Here is an 18,082-nt window from a genome sequence, read left to right on the forward strand (position 1 = left end):
CAAACCTTTGGAAGTTTGTAAGAATTTTCTGGGGAAGTGTCTTGTTTTACTCTTCCATTTGTGTGTGCCATTGGCCATTGTTTGGCATAAGATGGTGACCTGGGATACCATTTGCCTGGGTGGGAATGGTTGTTCCTGCATTCTTATCTTTACTGCAGTAAATGCGTATAAAACCCTATTTGGATAAAATGCACTATGCTGTTATTTGTGGGCTATAAATATTCATCCTTTGTACCTCACATATCTCAGAATAATGAAACTTAATCTTACTGTTCTGAGCCTGTTTTCCTACTGAGCAGAAATCCATTTCTTTCTAATGCAGAGATTTCTGAAGTTCCCAGAGGATGTGAAAGTTAGCAATGACTTCCTTGACCTGATCCAGAGCCTGCTCTGTGGGCAGAAGGAAAGGCTGGGTTATGAGGGTCTCTGCTGCCATCCATTTTTCTCTAAAATTGACTGGAACAATATCCGTAATTGTAAGTAGAATAAAATTGTACTTATAAACAATTTCTGGTTTTCTGGGTAATGGGAAAATTTGTACAATGTGAGTATTTAAATGTGTGTTTGATCTGAATTATTCATAACGAAACAGGACTGTGTCCTAGAGCAGGCGTTTTTAACAAAACAGCTCATTTTGGTTTTTGCAAAGGCTATGTTAACATGTCAGGTGAGAATTGTAAGGTTAGAGGAAGTTTAATAAAACTCCATATGAATTTCTGATGCAATTGCCATATTACTGCAGGCACTAGACTGGAAAATCAAAATGGCCTTTTCCATGTCCTTCCTCAGATGAAAATGCATCAGTGAGTTTGTTCAGGCCTTTCCAACCTCAATTTGCTCAATTATGGCTTTGTCTTTTTGTTGTTGTTGTTGTTGTTATATCTTCAGCCTTCTTTTTTGTTGCTTGTGAACCAACTTCACTTAAGGTTGGTTTACTTTTTGTAGCTCCAGTAGCTGATTTTGGTGATAGGGCTGTTGGAGTTTTTTGTCTCAATGTCAATGGGGATAATGTATTACTACTTTTTTGGTGAAAAATCTGTTCATTCAACCAGGAATAGAATAAAGCCAGCCAACCAGATAATTTTCTATGCAGGAAACTGCTTATAATACTATGTAAGCAATGGAATTTAGTATTTGGAAGTACTGAGGCACCAGCTCCATGGCAAAAGCAAATATTTCACAGTTCATCAGTGATCTCTGTATGGGGATCTGATTGTGTTGGAGAGTATTTTAAATTATTTGGACTGTAAGATTATCTGGGCAAGCAACATGTCTGCCTTATGTTTTTTATCAAATATGCTGTAAGGGAATGATTGTGCTCCATTTTCCATGATAAATTGCTAAGCCAGTGCTTCTACTTTTGATGACTATCTCAGCACTTCAGCTGTCAGCTCCACAGACTGTTTGCTCACTTTTCTGTTGATTCATTAATTTTGAACTTGTGGAGCTGCTGTTCTGTTAAATTCCATTGTTTCTGCCCTTTGAGAGCTGTTGAGCCTCGAGCCCTTTTCATCCCTTTAGCATACACTTCCCAGTGCTCTCTGCCTTCTCTCCCCAGAGCCCTGCCTAAGCCACCAGTTTCTGTTCCTGGATTTTGTGTTGCATTTATATTATCTCAGATATAGAAAGAGAATGACATGTGAGCATATGTTCTGGTGTTTCCTTGGCAATTGCCTGTCTAGTATTCACACAGCTGCACGAGTTAATGGAGCATTTTGCCATTTCATGTGACAGTGGTGCTGCTGATGGACAAACCTGTAGGCAGCCCTGGTGTAGTTATAATGTTTGCATAATCATTTGGGATTTGAAAAATCCCATTTCTGTCTGCAGCTGGCCAGCAGATTGCATCATTCCCTGTAATATCCATACCTACCCACTGTGAGGATTCATGCAGTTTTGACCCCTCACTTCGTTGTTATGCCTCATACTTGATAAACCCCCACTGTAACTAGCACAAAACACAGCAGTCTCCTTGCTTCAAGCAGCAGATTCAATGTATCACCTATTGCTTTGCTCTCGGCAGTGGTTCTCCATGTGCTGCTTTTTCGGAGCAGTGTTGCTGTCATTCTGTTCAGAACCTGTATCAGGTTTGACCCAGCCTATGTCAAAGTTAAAGGTTTCTTTCTAATCTTGACCTCTGCTAAAAGTGGTGTTGAACTGGAGCAATGGCAGCCTGAGAAAATGAGTGCTGGAAGAGGTCATAGCATTTAGAGTTACATTAAAGAATCTCACTCCCTTCAAGTTAATTTGGTGAAAGACTTTGGGCTGATGGACTGTTGGACTTGGTGGTCCTAAAGCCTTTGCCAACTGAAATGACTCAGATTCCACGACTGTTAAACAAATTCTGTCAGTATGATCAGACTTTCCTATAGTCTATAAGGGCAGTGATGTAATTTCTATTTCAGGGAGGGAAAAAATTGGTACCTTTGCCTTGCAGGTATTTAATTATCATGCTGAGAGCTCCAGGATAGCCATTCTTAATGCACCGATTTTGGTTAAGAATGTGTCATTAAGGGGCTTTTCAGTGTTACATTTTGTTGTTATGGTAACCTATGAAACACTTGACTTTTTAGTAAACCCCTTTCCAAAAGATCCATTCTTCAAAAAAAAGCTCCTAACTTCCCTGGGTTCAAGTAGTGTGTGTCTGTGGAAGCAGCTCTTAAGCTCCAGAAACAGAATGAAACCATTAAACCTAAGGTCAGGTTTAAATGAATTTGTCTCAACAGGTGATTTTTCCCTTTTGTTGGAGTATTGTGCTGAAACGTATTTATAGATTCTGCTCTCTGTTGTTTTCTGCTGTTTAATGACTTCTAAAGCTTATTAAAAAACCCCAAAAACTACAACACCCCATAAAAGACACCACCACACTTCTTCCCAAAAAATAAAATAAACCAAAACTTTCAAAAGTTTGTGTTGATTTACTTAGCAGAATTTGAAAATAGTTTGACATTTATTCACCTGAAATAAACATATTTCTATCTGTGTTTCAGCTAAATGATCAGGTATTTCACTGAAAAATTGATAACAGAACCATTTGAGTTATTAATAAACTTAATAAGTATCTAAAATCAGAGGTAGAGAATGGGGGAATGACATATTAGAGTTATTAGCAACATGGCTTTATTCTATATAATTTGGGGATTTTGTTAGTTGTCTTTTGTTATTTGAAATCCATAAACTGCATCAGTTTTTTAATTTGGAACCAAAAATCTGCTTGCTGAAGTCTAGCTGTGATATGCTCAGAAGACTTTCATTCTTATCTAAACAAAATGTGCATAGCATAAAGAGCCTTTCATTTCAAGAATTGCTTTGTAACTACAGTCCAAGAGGTCTTGAAAATGGAATGGCATATTTAGACTTGAATGTGGGAACTATATGTAGGAAAAGACAAGGATTAATGTCTTGTGTAAACAGAAGAAAAGAAAATATTGAAGACTGATTTTTAGACTATTTTCTGCTATTAAACAGGCAGAACCCAAATCTCATTATTCATGAGTCCGAGACCCTTACTTATCCTCATGAACACCAAGTTGTCATTCAGTATGTTAACAGTTACACATTTTGGTGTTTCATTTAAATTCCTGTCTTCAGAAAAATGTGTTGACTTGTTTCTCGACGTGGAGATCACTTGCACTGCAGGTTGGAAATCACATTTATTAATAGAAATATGTGTTGGATCATTGTCTTGACAAAACTGTACAGGTGTTAAGGTAATATTGTATAGATAGGTTAGAACTAGCACAGTGCCTTTTTTGTACGTGGTCTTAGTGAAAACATCCTTAAATTGCATCACTGGGATTGTCTATTTTTCTTTCATAACACTTTCTCAAATAGGTCTGTTAGAGCCTGAGGAAGAGTAATGCCTAGCCTATTTAAAAAGGCTGTGTGGATGCTTTTCCTCAGAAAGCATTTATAGATCACCTTGTAAGATCAAGAGACACATTTTTATCCTTAAGAAACATTCTGTATTGCCTTTAAGTTTCCTATTTCAGTTGAGTCTTTCACTGTCCCAGGGGAAATGAGTCTCTTTTGTGAATTTGCATGAAAATATTTTGAAAGGATTGAAAGACCTGGTTAAGGCAATGTTCTTTGTACCAGTCATAAATACACACACTAATGCAGAGTTAAAAAAAAAAAGCTTTTTTCTGTAAGAGACATTTTATCAAATCTTAATGATAAGCTGATTAAAGTACTGGAGTGTGTGTGGTGGTTTTGGATTTTTCCTTTTCCCCTCCCCCCCCTTTTTTCCCCCCTTAAACTTAGCAACCTCCAACACCCCCTTTTCCTCTGAAATTCATTCTTTGGAACAGATGGAAGAGGGTTACATCCTTCCACAAGTGGGGAGGTATCTAGGCAAGCAATTGGCATTTTTAAAACAGGCAGTTCTCTTCAAGATACTTTAAATGGTGAACAGAACATGTGCGTTCGTTCTAACGTATCAGAGACAAAAGGAGGTCTTGGTACCCAACAGCCAGTTTGTGTGAGTAGAGGCACTGGGTTCACTGTCTTTTTGAGTAATACTTTGGCCTCCCTTTTGGGTGAGCATGAGAAAAGTGCAAATTTGTCACCTTGTCAGATGTGATGGCAATAGTGTTCACATTTACTTCTCAGAGGCTTATCTTGACCTCTCCTAAAGGATTCTTCCCTTTAAAGAGGCAACTGATAAGCATATCAGTGTATTTGCATTCACCAGTCTTCATCTTGCTCTGAAAATACCATAGTTGTGTGACAGCTTTCTGATTTTAAGCAAGAAATAATAACTTTGGATTGTCATCATGTGACCCACACTTGAGAATAAAATTGCTTGTCTGTTTTAGCTTGGTTTTACAAAACTACTCTATTTTGTGGGTATTTTGGACATCAGACAAAGGACTCCCTAGTCTGAGAATAAAAGACTATGAAGAAACTACCAAATAATTAGCAAAATCAGACAGAGTTGATCTAGCTTTTTTTCTTTGAAAGTTATTCCCTCTTACTCCTAAGTGATTTTTTTTTCTCTAATGTGCTGAAACTTCTTTAGAAATGATGCTTCTCATTTTCAGCCACTGTCAACAAGTTCAGAACTACTTAACAGCTAGAGGTATTTTTGTTGAATGGTTGTTCCAAGTTTTCTCTTTAGTTGCTACTATTTCTTGATACAAATATTGTAACAGAGTTGCAGAGATTTTTAGACTGTTAGATGTGGACTTCATTGAATGCAAAATAGAGGGCAAAGGATTTTTTCATGATTTTTTAATTGAGTATTCACAATTTCTCTTCTTTGTCCTCATATTTTATTTAACATCAGAGGAAGCTATGATGTAAAACATTGTGCTCTTTAAACTAGTTTCCCCACCAGCCCCAAAGGTTTGCTGTGTCTTGCATTCAGTTATATCTTTGTGCATCCATTGTTCCCCCACTGAGTGCTTTTCATCTTTTTATGTGCGTGCATAGTTAAATGGTATTTTCTTTTATTCATGTGGTTTGAGTAGGAATTCTTATTGTTGGTGAGAGGAATAACTTTCTTTTTAATTGCAAGGGCTTGAAGATGACTCTTAAGAACTTCTTTGCTAATTTCTGGTGGGAAGTAAGGCTTTAGATCTCTCTTTCAGATATTAAGTTATCTGTCAGGCTCTGGGGAGTTCAGAACAGGGTGCTTGTACCCTTATAAAAAGGCTGCTAAGTTGCTTTTGCTACCTCTTTGAAAAGGATTCTAGACTTTTGCAGATGGAGACTTTGCTGTTTTCTCTATTCCTTTACCTCGTAGACAGTATCTGCCTTCATAAACAATGTTAAAAACCCCACAGCAACCCCTTCCTGTTAGAAGATGTTCAGAGTTCCTTCAGCAAAGGTCCTGAACTAAAAGATACTAATCCTGAACTAAACCTCCTCTGCTGTGAGTTAACTACAATTTAGGGCTTATATTTGCATTAAAGATGATATACTTACAAATTGTTTTCTGTTACTTCTGTTTTTAATCAGTAAGAGTATATGGAAGAGTAGCTGGACATTATTCTGACATTAAGTGATTAAAAAAAAAGTACATATCCAATCAACAATCTATATTTCAAGACCTTGTTTATGGTACATAAATATCAGTATTATATTATATGTTTTTATTATAACCAATAAAATAGAAGACATTCATAAATTCATGATACTGACATAAATTTTAAATGTCCTGGAGCTGCTAAGTTCCAGTAAGCTGAAACTGCTTACTCCAGAACCTATTTAATTTGTATATTTTCCCCATTTATCTCATTCTAATGTACTCGGAACTACTGTACGTGAGCAGCATCTGCTTCATGGAATTTCTTCTCACTTCCCTGCTTGGGAGCGGCATCAGGATGGCTCTTCGGGGAGCTGCCACCAAAGCCCGTGCTTGTAGTTGGGATTTGGCAGTTTATGCAGACAGATTATTTATTTTTTTGGCTGTTAATGCTGGTCGGGTGGGTAGTTTAGGGAATGGAGAGGTAAAGGCAGGCGGCGAAAGGCTGTGGCAGCCTAGAGGGAGCCAGCGCCTCCAGCCGGGGCTCGCTCTGCCCCTGCCACTCACGGGCAGCAGCAGCGTCTGTCACGCTGCAGGCAGGTAGGGTTAAAGCGGGAGCAGGGAGCCTGCACTGCAGGGGTTGGAATGTTTGTTCCCGGTCCTTCACTCTTCATCAGCCCTTCAGCTACAGGAGATCCGTACTGGATCCATGGTAACGGGTTTAGCACACTCCACTTCCATCAGCTGGTGACAATGGGCTCTTCTAGCTGCTGACTGAGGAGCTCTCTCCTTTGCTAATCTCAGAGTTGCAGTGAGTGGGGATCCGAGTGATGAAATAAATAAATAAATGTTAGGAAACGTGATTTAATGAGGTAGGAATTGCACAGCAGGGCTTCTGCATTCATTCCTTTCCCACACGTAGCCAAGCCAGCAGGTAGCTCGGGTGCTGCACATCACCGAGAAGAACTTGTCCTTTTGTTCCTTTGGTTAATTAAACTGAAGCAAGCACGAGAAAATCAGCTGAAATTAAACAACTGCTCAGCAAGTTAAGTGATACCAATTTAGAAATTACAGTGAGAAATTCATTGTAATTCCTGCTATTTATACCTCTCTTCAGAGCTGATTGTATCAGAGCCAGACTGCAGTGGTGTCCCGGCAAGAGTTCCAGATCTTCAGCAAGCTCTTTTAGAGAAATAAAATAAATTTTTTTTCCTAAAGACCAGTGAGCTTCTAGCAGCTATAGTTTATTAGAATCTTCCAGGAGAAGACCAGTTTGCTGTTGATTAGAAACCCATGCTGGGAAGATTCTTGTTAAAGGGTAAGCTATATCCCTTAGCTGACTAGCACAGGATCAGGCTTCTTTCTCAGGTAGTGTCACTAATTGGACAGGTTGGAGACATTTTCCTTTTCAAGATGAATCAGAATCGACAGACTTCTGGCTATATTACAGTAATGATTTTCTTAGCCTGCTGCTTTGATTTTATTATTTATGTGTTAAAATCCCCCAACATCCTAACCTGAAAAAAACCCAAACCCCAGAATCTTCACTGCCCAAGCTCAATACCAGTTTGCTCAGTGTGGGAGATGCTGTGCCTGCAGAGTGGTAGCCATGTTGGCAGCTTAGGGGTTAATCTCTTGTTGCTGTAATACGCTTTGAGAGCAGCAGCTCAGTCTGCTTGTGTTAGCAAGATTAAAAGCAGGAGCTGCAGTGCCATTGCAAGCACTGAATGAGTGGGACTGTTGCAGAGTGAACTGTAGCTGAATTTTGTCTTTTCTTCTTGCTTTTTCTCCACCAGCTCCTCCCCCCTTCGTTCCTACTCTCAAGTCTGATGATGACACCTCAAATTTCGATGAACCAGAGAAGAATTCGCGGGTTTTATCCTCTACGCGCCAGTTGAACCCAGCAGGATTCTCAGGGGAAGATTTGCCGTTTGTGGGGTTTTCATTCATCAAGGCTTTGGGGCTACTCAGATCAGAGTAAGTAGGAATTATTGCTTAGGTGGATAGCACTGCTGGAAAAATGGGAAGGTTTGTTACAGTGAGGATGATGTGTGTGGGGAAAAGCTGTTTTAACTGACCTGTACTCTGCTGTAGGGAAGCTGCCAGATTCGGGCTTTATCTGTTGCTGCTGTGGCTTGTGCATGTCCCACTGTTCTCTGATTATTTCTGGGATGAAGATGGGGAAATGGGATGGAAAGATTTATTCTAAACCAGTTATTATTATGATTGTAGTTCAAATAGTTTGAATTAGTTGTTGCTGTTAAGCAGAGAGCAGTAGGTGATTGCATTTCTGATACTGCAGATCCCTGCAAGGAGGAGAATACTGAGGAGTTCAGAGATGGAAAAGGGGGATGGTGTTATTTTATTGGGTCAGAGAGTGGGCACCAAGAGCTGAGGATCTGTAAGGCTAAATCAGTGATCCATAGAAAAAGAGCTCCACTAACCTGGGAATGTGCAGTGATGGGTCAGTGAGCAAGGGAAGGAGCTGCATGGCAGCTGGCACTGTGCTGCTGGGTCAAGTTAAATAGCAGAACTGGACATTGCTGTGTTGTGTGTTAGGAGACTGGGAATTCAGATAGAATATTCAGTGGATGTGTGTGTGGAGGGATATAAAGACCTCGGAGGAATGGTTTTCAATGGAAAGTAAACATTCTTCCTGAGAGAATGGAGTCAGAGAAAAAGAAGAATATAAGTAGTGTGATATAAACCATTTGATGCGGTGGGTGGTTGGTTTCTGATGACAGAGCTATTGGGAAAAGTATTAGTGCAGTGTGTTAAGTTGGGAAGTCCTTAGCTCAGGATCAGGAGGCCTCTGAGGAACGCAGTGGCTTTGACTGAGTTGGTGACTCAATGCACTGTCTTTTCGTGTCAACCATCATTCCCTGCTACTGGTTTGCTCTCTTCAGGGACTTTGTTGTCAATCTGTCTTAATTGAGTTTCATTTTGGTGTCATATTGGTTGTGATAGTTGCTCTGCAGTAAGCTTGTCACCGAATTTAGTGATACTGTTGACATCTTTGATCTTGCTCACACCGTGAATCAAGGTTATGTGATGGTTATGGCCAGAAATGAAAAGGGAATCTTTGGCTGTCCCTCCTCAGCAGAGTTGTTATTATGGCAAAAGAGGAAGGATGGGAGAGGGTATAAAACCCCAGAAAGTGTTCTTTTGGTGAAATGATCTAATATTGTCAGCAGGATGGAATGTTAGATCTGTAGATACCTGGGGTTAAAAATCTCTCTTAATTTAGCAGTGAGATAACTTAGGCTGTTATCTTTTCTGCCTGGGAAGCTGCAATCCGTGGACTAGGGCTGTGTGGCCATTCAGGTAACAGCCAGAAAAGCCTCAACAGTGACCATAAATGTGTGGTAAAAACATATGTAATTGGGCCTGGGACTAGAACTGAGGAGGAACGTGGGGTGAAGTCCCTGAACAGTGGTGTAACTGTGCTGGAGGCTGAGAGAGCTGGAGCAGATGGACTGAGGTGCTTCCTCTGTTGAGCTGGTACCGAAAACGTGTATGGAAGTTATATTTCAATTTTGGGCATAGGGGAGAAGAGATATAGCAAATGAATATAGAGATTAATGTCCTATGCAGAAATTTTGACTGAAGGAAAATTTGTTTGGTATGGCCTGGTTTTTCTTAACTGGAACAGAAAGGCATCATATATTTAATTTTCCCCTAAGTAATTTTAATATGAGTTGATCTTAGTAGTTTATTTTGCTTGAGTGAGATCTCAGTAAATGCACTTTGGTATTTTTAGCAGTAAATACTTGCATTTTGTTCTAAGAAGGTGATTTAAATATGGCAAAGAGCTTATGGAGACTTTAAAATACCTGTATTTAAATAATGCAATGTTTATTCTCAATATCACTGCAAATGGGTTGCAAAGATAACTTCTTACTTATAAAATATTGTCTGGTGTATGTTTTACTTGAGGAAATACAGTACTGTTTCTGTCCACACTACCTTGAAATTCAAGTCCTTAGATGAAGAACAGTAAAACATCGAGGGGCCTTATCTGTTGTGAATCTTGGGATGCCTTCTCTGGAAGGTCCTAAGTCATGAAGTTTATCAGTCCAAATTTTTTTTTAACCTTTCCTGTGAAAGTCTAACCTTATGGTTGCTAAGTGATGCAGATCTGTTTTCCTGTATGCAGCACGAACCCTCTAGTGCTGCTCACAGTGAGGCCAGGCAACTGCAGAGTGCCAGGAACAAGGTCCTTGAAACTTTCAGCACTTTTAATCTGGGGACTGTCAAACTGTGAAGGCGAGGGTTATGGTCTTGCCCTTGTCCACTGGACAGTAAGATGCTATGGCTGAGCTGGGAATTTCAAATGTTTCAGAGGAAAGGCAGTTAAAAAAAAAAGGACAGAAGAAGAATAACAGAAATTCTCTTTTCCACTCTCCCAATGACTTAGGGCTAGGAGGGTTTGCCTAAGTCACTTAGACCTGTTGCCAGAAATTTTATAGTTGGTATGTAGTTTAGAAGGGTTCACTGGATTACAGTTGCCTCATACTGTGAGATTTGGGAAGAATTTGTGACCCTTTAGCAAATGTGAGATTCAACAAAAAAGCAAAAGGCACAACAATAATGTGTCATAGCAGCAATCAGGAGAAATCAAGGGCATTGCTTAAGTCATGGCTTCCTGTACTAGCAAATTAAGTAAATCTGCTGTGTGCTTTGGAGAGCTGGGCTGAGGCTGCAGAAAAGGACCAGCTAACTCCTTCTCCCATCATGGCCTCTGAATTGTGGATGTGGGGGAGAGAAGCCTGTCTGACTGCGAATCTGGCTGCTGGTTTGGCTGCAAGCGTGTGACTGTGACAAGATAAGAGGCAACCAAGAGTTTAATTCCATTAAAAGCCAGCCCCACCTTACTTCCTGTCCCTAACCATGGCTGATCTCCAGTGCTCAGAACAAGTGACAGAAACCCTTAGCTGCCAAAAATATGCATCAAGTGGTGGAAGAAAATCTTGTCCTTTGCAGGTGACTAGCAGAAGCCTGGAGGCATAGGATAAATATGTTATAAATCCAGGGCTAACCAAATATACCAAACTGCCTAATAAAAATAAATACCTAATAAAATTAGTGCCTAATAAAAATAAATACCAAATAAAGTATATCAAAATATCCAATAAAGGATAAATGCCTAATTAAAAAATAGTTTATTATGCAAAGTTTTGCCTGCCTATGTCCTTTCTGTAAGGTCCTAAGAAGTGGTATTTCTCAGGATTTCTGGGTTTTTGTTTTGTGGTTTGTTTTGGGTTACTGAGGTCAAGGTTTTTTTTAATGTAAAAATCTGATATGGATTCGTGACTGTCATTATAAAATAATGACTTATAACTCAGAGTTAAAATGGACCATTCCTCCAAAAAGAAGGACTACTGCTTTCTTCCAACAGTTTGTCGGGTTCTGGTAAGCTCTTTCACCAAAGATAGATGAAAGAGGAAGCACAGGATGAGCATACCAAAAATATGCTTTGCTTCAGCAAGCTCTATTCACAGATTGATGGTATCACTGTTTGTTTTTGGTTGGTTTTTTTTTAGGCCTGAGCAAGCATTTACGAGGGGGTGGAAGGTACAGATGAGTATAATGCTAAAAAGAATAGAGCATGAGGGCTGGGGGATGAGATTATCAGCATGTTGTGTGGGGGCCAGGATTAGGACAGATGGTGCCAATGGTTGTGAGAAGGAAGAAGCACAGGTGAGTTGGGGGTTTAGGACAGTGGCAGGAAAGGACACAGGAAGTTACAAGGTGTGATATGCTGCACAAGGGACGAGTTTGATACCAACAATCAGCTTAGAGCTTTTCCTGTGCCAATGGTTTTTCCTCCTTCATCTCAGCCACTTTAGGACTGGAGGAGCTTTTACACAAGCAGCAGCATTTCTCATCATTCTGCTGGTTGAGGCTGCTGGTGATCTAGCTGTGAAATCACTAGTTAGCTCTAAGTTAACTTGGCTTTTAGTCAGGCAGGCACTGCTTCTTTGGAAAGTAAATTGGCACAGCCTGTGCTATCAGAGCTTGGTACTCTACACTTGACTTTGTGGGTTTTTTTAATCTTTTATTGCAATTTCCTTGTTGATGGAGCTGGTTACCTTTTGTTAATCTTTTTTTTCACACTTGGGAGGAAACAGCAGAAACTGCTCTGTTGTGCTAAGAGAATTGATCCAGATGTAGCAGTTAATTAAATGAAATAATCTGAGATGGTCCCAGCCTGAATGATAGCTTTGCATCATGGCTTTTGATGTTGGATTGTATGTGTTTAATTTCTGCAATGATGCTGACTGAGGAAGAATAAAAGTGCCCCAGAAATATGGGTATTTTCCACCTTGTCATGCTCTGTTGAGAGCTTCTATCACCATGACAAGGCTTATTAGATTAGCCAGTATTCCATTTCTCTTGATTTCCTCTGTCTGCCCCTTTCTGATACTTTGAAGGTTGTGTGGATGTTCAGGAAGTTGTTCTAATACAATTTGTACACAGGAAAGAATTACTGGGAAAGCATGTCTCCTAAAAACTGTGTGTCCAGTGCTGAGATCAGCTTCCCTTGGGGTTAAGATGTACTGTTTCCATGGCAGGAAAATCATCGTGTCACCAAGACATATATTTTTAAGGAATTTCTTCCTCACTTTGGACAGGGATGAGGAGCAAAGATTGTAATTCTGTCTGTAGCCTTGTCTCCCCTTACAAAGCCAACAGCAGCCCTGAGGAGCAGCTCCCTCTGCAGTCACCTCATGAAATCCAAACTTGGTCAGTCTCCTGCATCCCATCCCATCCCACCCCACCTGGCTCAACCACCTGCCTTTTGCAGAGCTCTTCATCTCCTTCCCTGAATCCCTCCTGTTCCTGCTTGGCTTGCAGTACCTGGGGATGCTTTCAGCTGGCTTACCAGGAGAAGTTTTTGAAATGCAAAATGGTGCCTGTAATATTAGGCTCTGATTCTTTTAATAGCAAGCAAAATAAATAAGCAAAAATAACTAATAAGATTAGCTCCTTTGGGGAGGTGGAATAGAAGCCACAAATAAAACCAGGTCTGTGAGAACTGGCTAGAGTTTTCTTAGGTAATGCCTCAGATCTGAAAAGACTGGAAGTAAAAAAGTGATGGTTAAGGTTGAAACTATAATTTAAAAAAAGATTGCTTTAGCCAATACAGTTCAGATCTCTAAAACTAAATTTTTATTATAAGATTTTCAGACTTGTCTCAGTACATATTTGCAGCTATTTACATATATTTGATTAACATTTGAAAGCAGATTCCTTAGTGTCATTTTTAGTTAATGTGAGATTTAATTTGTATTTTTAGACTGCTTTTCTCAACTATTCATTTTTAGCCTTGTTTGTACACCCAGCTGTTATGGGATTTAATATGCATCTTTCTCAGATGGTTGCTTTTTCTCTGTAGGAGTATAGACACGCTTTATAAATTGATTTTTAAATATGGTAATTTGACGGATCGGATTGATTGGGCCGGGGCTAAAGGAATGCTGTATCAGAGCATTAATTTTAAACATTTTTTTTTAGTAAGTCCTGATCATATCTGTATCATTGGCATGCAGGGTTCTTTCTTCTAAGTTTTCCCTTATCAGGTTTCTGAAGAGATACAATAATATTTGACCTTTCAAGGCAGCTTTGGTGGATTTTGCTGTGTTTGTTTGCTGATATTAAAACAGTGCTTCCTAATGACTGCTCGAGGTGGTGGTGCTGAAGATCTGTTGGATACAGAAATGTTGCTGCATTTTTATAAAAATCCACGGATGTCTTTCTGTGCCTCTGCTGCATATCCAGTTGGATTAAGGAGTGGATTTTTCTCAGAAAATGGTGGTGATGGAATGAAACTTTCCTTGGTGTTGAGAGGAGCCTGTGCTGCTGTGTGTGGGTGTCTGGCTCTATGCAGAGAGCTGCTCAAAGCTCCTTTCTCTCCATGGGGATAACTGGCTGCACACCAAACTGTGGCCAGGAGAAGCAGAAAGCAACGTGTGGGCAGCCTGTGTGATCTTTTATTAGCACCTTCATTGTACTGCTGTGTTTTCATCTATCAGTTAACACTGCTTCCATCATTAAGTGCTTCAATCTCTAGTCTGAATCATTTTATGCGAGGGAGAATGTGATTTTTAAAATTGTGTTTTGATATGTGTACTTAATTTTTTGGTTGCGGGTTGCATATTTATGACTGCAAAGTGCTAAAAATATGCTCCTAAACATCAGGTGGCTTCCTATCCTTTTCTAAAATAAATTTAAACTAACAGGAATGGTAGACTTCTTAAATGCTGAGTCCCAATTAGACAGAAAGCTTAAGAAAAAGTAAATATTTTACCCAGGTTTCTGGAGTCAAATTGTTTGGAACAGTACAGTTGTGTCTCAGGAAAAAAAAATTACTTCTAAGTGAAACTCTAAAGTTCTGCAGTGTGACTAATCATATTTATATTGATTGGGTTTGTAGAGATCATATGAATTGGGTTAGGGAAGTTTCAATTTTGATTCACAGAATGTAACTAAGGATATTAAACTCCTCTTCCTGTGGTGCAGATTATGACATGTTGAAGTTTTTAGGGCTTTTATACTTTGAGGGTAATTTAAAAACCTGTTTAAATATAAAGTACCAAATAAAGAGCATTTCCCTGAAAATTTGTTATCTTTCCAAATGGTTACATTGACTTTATACTTGGTTTTTGTTGCACCTATAAATCCCTATAAATCATGCAAAACTTCTGCTGTGATTTATTATTTTGCACTCTGACATAGCCACTGATGGCAAATATTAATATTGTAACCAGAAGTACACATGGATTATTTAATAATGATGTACTGTCATTAGCTTTTATGGTACGTTTGATCTGAAATGATGGCTGTTAGGCTGTGATTGCTGCACAATCACATTTCTTTTATCCTGGAATAAGTAAGTACCCCATGACTTTACAGAGGCTGCATAAATCAGATTTCTGTACCTTTTGCCCACATTCACGTGCTGTTTGGCTTTGCTCTTTTAGATCTGTTTTTTCAAGTGTGGATTCCCCAGCCAAGGTCAGCTCCATGGAAAAGACACTTCTTCTCAAGAGCAAAGAACTCCAAGACGCCCAGGACAAGTGTCACAAGGTATTTATTTATGCGATTGGCCACACCCATTGCTCCAGGAATCTGCAACCACTGTATGTCCAGGGATCTGTCAGATGCTGCTGATCATCCAGACTCGTGGTGGGCAAAGTGCTTTTCCTTCAGAGAGGTGGCTTCCTGTCCAGTACAAAGGGAGATGAATTTGGGCCATGCTGTTGCTGTAGATACTTTTAACTTAACAAGAAGCGGCTCTGGATTTTAAACAGTGCTTTTCTCAGCGTGCCACAGACGACTGCTTCTTCCTGCAGGCCCTGCCTCTTCATCAGATACACATTACAGCAGTACTGTTCTGAGGGCTCTTCCTCACTCATCAGCTCCTGCTTATGTAACTGTTGTCACGCCACTGCTTATGGTGAACGTCTTGTAACAGTGGCTGTGCTCCAATAAAGGGAACCTGGTGGAGTCTTTTAACACTTACTGCTTGTTTGAGACTTTTATGAGAGTTCCATTACTTTTCTCCCTGCTCTGTTCTGGATTTGACCATTTGCTCCTGACAAGGAGATGGGGGGAAACCATCTTCTGGTCCAGCATGGATTTGGGATAAGGTTAAAGTGACCCATCTCCGCAAGTCAGGTGAAAAATGATTGTGTCTTCTTTGCTAACTGGGGTTCGAAGAATGACTGAATATGAACAAGCAGCTTGAATGAATGGGGTGACTTAGACTTACTACTTGTCCTTAAGAAGAACTGTGCATTCCTGGAGCAGAGACAATGGTATCGGAATTTAAACACCATTTGGAGAAACATAGCTAGAAGTCTCTTGGAGACAAATTCCTTACAAAGAGAGCTCTGAAAGTAGCAGTTAACAAAGCTTTTGAAGGCCTCCTTTATAACCTCTTGATATTTATTGCAGATGGAGCAGGAAATGACGCGGTTGCACCGGAGAGTGTCAGAGGTGGAGGCTGTACTTAGCCAAAAGGAGGTGGAACTGAAAGCCTCTGAGACCCAGCGATCCCTCCTGGAGCAGGACCTGGCCACCTATATCACAGAATGCAGTGTGAGCCCTTACCCCAGTCCTTTGAGCTCTGAAGGCCTGAAATCTGGTGGTCTTTGTCTTTCTCTTCCATCATGCTTTCAGTGGGGTACTTGATGGAGAGAAAATACTATGTCAGAGGTTATCTGTTGAACATTGAATTGCCCTGAATTGTTTGCAAAAGCTTGCTTGGTAGTTTTATTCAAGCGTTGTTTCATGGTCATGTGCTTAGATCATGCAGGAATGACTACTGTCCTGGTCTTGCTGAAACTCTTTGTGATGTTTGTCTTACTGGCTGTGCTAGAACATGCCTGGGTTGTGCTTCTTGAAGGTTCCTTAGCCAGAAAAGGATGGGGCCTAATCAGTGCCTAGACAGAAATCTTCAAGAACAAAGAGGATTAGGAAGCAGTGATGTCGCCTCCATCTGTGGTGTCCTGAGTTCAGACTGATCCAGTTCCCCAGCACAGTGTCAGGGAAGATCTAGGACAGGTGCTATTTTTCAGATAGAATATAAAAATGAGCCTGTAAAACCATGTCTTCAAAGATCATTTGGCATTTTTCAGGAGAGCTGGAATGTCTGCCCCGTTGTCCTGGCAAGATTCCAGCGAGGATATTTTCATTCTAGTTGATAGTCTCTGTATTTTCAGTTGGATACACAATTATGTTTCCTCTCTTGTACCAAGAACAAAAATGCAGCTAATACTCTGTTCCAGAGAATTGAAAACCATTTCTGAGGGGTTGATTTGTTGGGAAGCACATCTTAAAATGGGGCCAAGTGATTTTCCTATACCCAATACTACTAGATAAATAAATAAAATTCAGTTTGTGTCTTTCTGTTGGTGAATAACAGTTGATAGGAGGACCACTCAACTGGTAGGTCCAAATTTGCAGGTAAGGCATGTGGTGAGATACAGACTCAGCTCTTGTTTTGTAGAAGTTTAACAGTGATTAAAGCATTTGACTCACTTAATAGCAACAAGAAAAATGTAAGTAACATGAAGTTGAAGGATTGTATCTAGGTTGTGAATTAATAGTCCTGGATAAAATATAGATAAGTGCTGTCAATAATGGATGCCTTTTGTGATCTGTGTTTGGTTTTTGTCTCTAAACCTGGTGTGAGGAAGTGGAGATTTGAACTAAGATTTAAGTTGAGTAAACAGTGTTTGTGAAATGGGCTGCTGCTGTTCAGATAGGAGCAGCCCTGGCCATGAATTTCATTAGGGTTCCATCGTTGGTGCCTCCATTTTTTTGATGCCTCACTGCAGTCAAGGAGGCATTTGTGTAACTAAAGATCTTCATTATACAACCATTTGAGAAACCAAAGCCTATGTATTGAACATTTTGCTTTCTGCAGAGCTTAAAGCGAAGCCTGGAGCAGGCACGGATGGAGGTGTCTCAGGAAGATGATAAGGCACTACAGCTACTTCATGATATCAGAGAGCAAAGCCGAAAACTGCAAGAGATCAAAGAACAGGTATTCCTGCTTCTTTGGGGAGCAGAGTGGCTGCCCACAAATAGGCATTCTTGGCATATTCTAGCTCTGGTGCCAGGATTGTGTTTGGTGTTGATAGGCTGTGATAACTCCCAAGCTGTGTGATTTCACATGGGTTCCTGAACGATATAGGAAGCAACAAAATTCCACTTGTGTGTTTTGCAAGTAAGCATAAACTCCAGACTTCACATTTTTCTTTTCCTAGTCCTGAAAGTACTGTGGCTATAAAATCATCTTAGGAGAAGGTTGCACTATTTTAGTAACATGCTGCACTAGAAATGACCCATCCATTTAAAATGGTTAAGGTATGAAAATTTCACAAGTTAATGAATCTTCACCTGGGAGAGAACTGAGCTACCCTGAATTTTGTGTTATTTTCTTTTTTCTTCTTTATCTTACCATTTAAAATGCTTAATAGTGTTTCAAAAGGGAATGTGTGCTGCCTAACTGTTCTTTTCCTGATTTGATCTGTTTGCAAAGTAGAAATTAATAATTTTCTTTTTTACCCAAAGAATGTTGAAATTTCATTAATTCATATAGCT

The 18,082-nt window shown here is 39.8% G+C and overlaps 1 protein-coding gene across 9 annotated transcripts in view; it reads left to right on the forward strand.

Annotated features, from left to right (window-relative positions):
• The window catches only part of CIT (citron rho-interacting serine/threonine kinase), a 69,593-nt gene that overhangs the window by 7,238 nt on the left and 44,273 nt on the right, over window positions 1-18,082 (forward strand). For 8 of the 9 annotated variants that reach the window (XM_085076104.1, XM_085076103.1, XM_085076105.1 and 5 more), the window contains exons 9-13: window positions 323-476; window positions 7,765-7,945; window positions 14,953-15,058; window positions 15,929-16,072; window positions 17,403-17,522. In XM_085076104.1, coding sequence (XP_084932230.1) covers window positions 323-476; window positions 7,765-7,945; window positions 14,953-15,058; window positions 15,929-16,072; window positions 17,403-17,522 — 705 coding nt within the window. Of the gene's footprint in view, window positions 1-322; window positions 477-7,246; window positions 7,287-7,764; window positions 7,946-14,952; window positions 15,059-15,928; window positions 16,073-17,402; window positions 17,523-18,082 lie in introns of those variants that run through there. The other variant, XM_085076111.1, reaches the window with a different exon arrangement.

The sequence above is a fragment of the Lichenostomus cassidix genome, chromosome 15 (assembly GCF_008360975.1).
Source record: "Lichenostomus cassidix isolate B80296 chromosome 15, HeHo_3.0, whole genome shotgun sequence".
NCBI classification, from domain to species: domain Eukaryota; kingdom Metazoa; phylum Chordata; class Aves; order Passeriformes; family Meliphagidae; genus Lichenostomus; species Lichenostomus cassidix.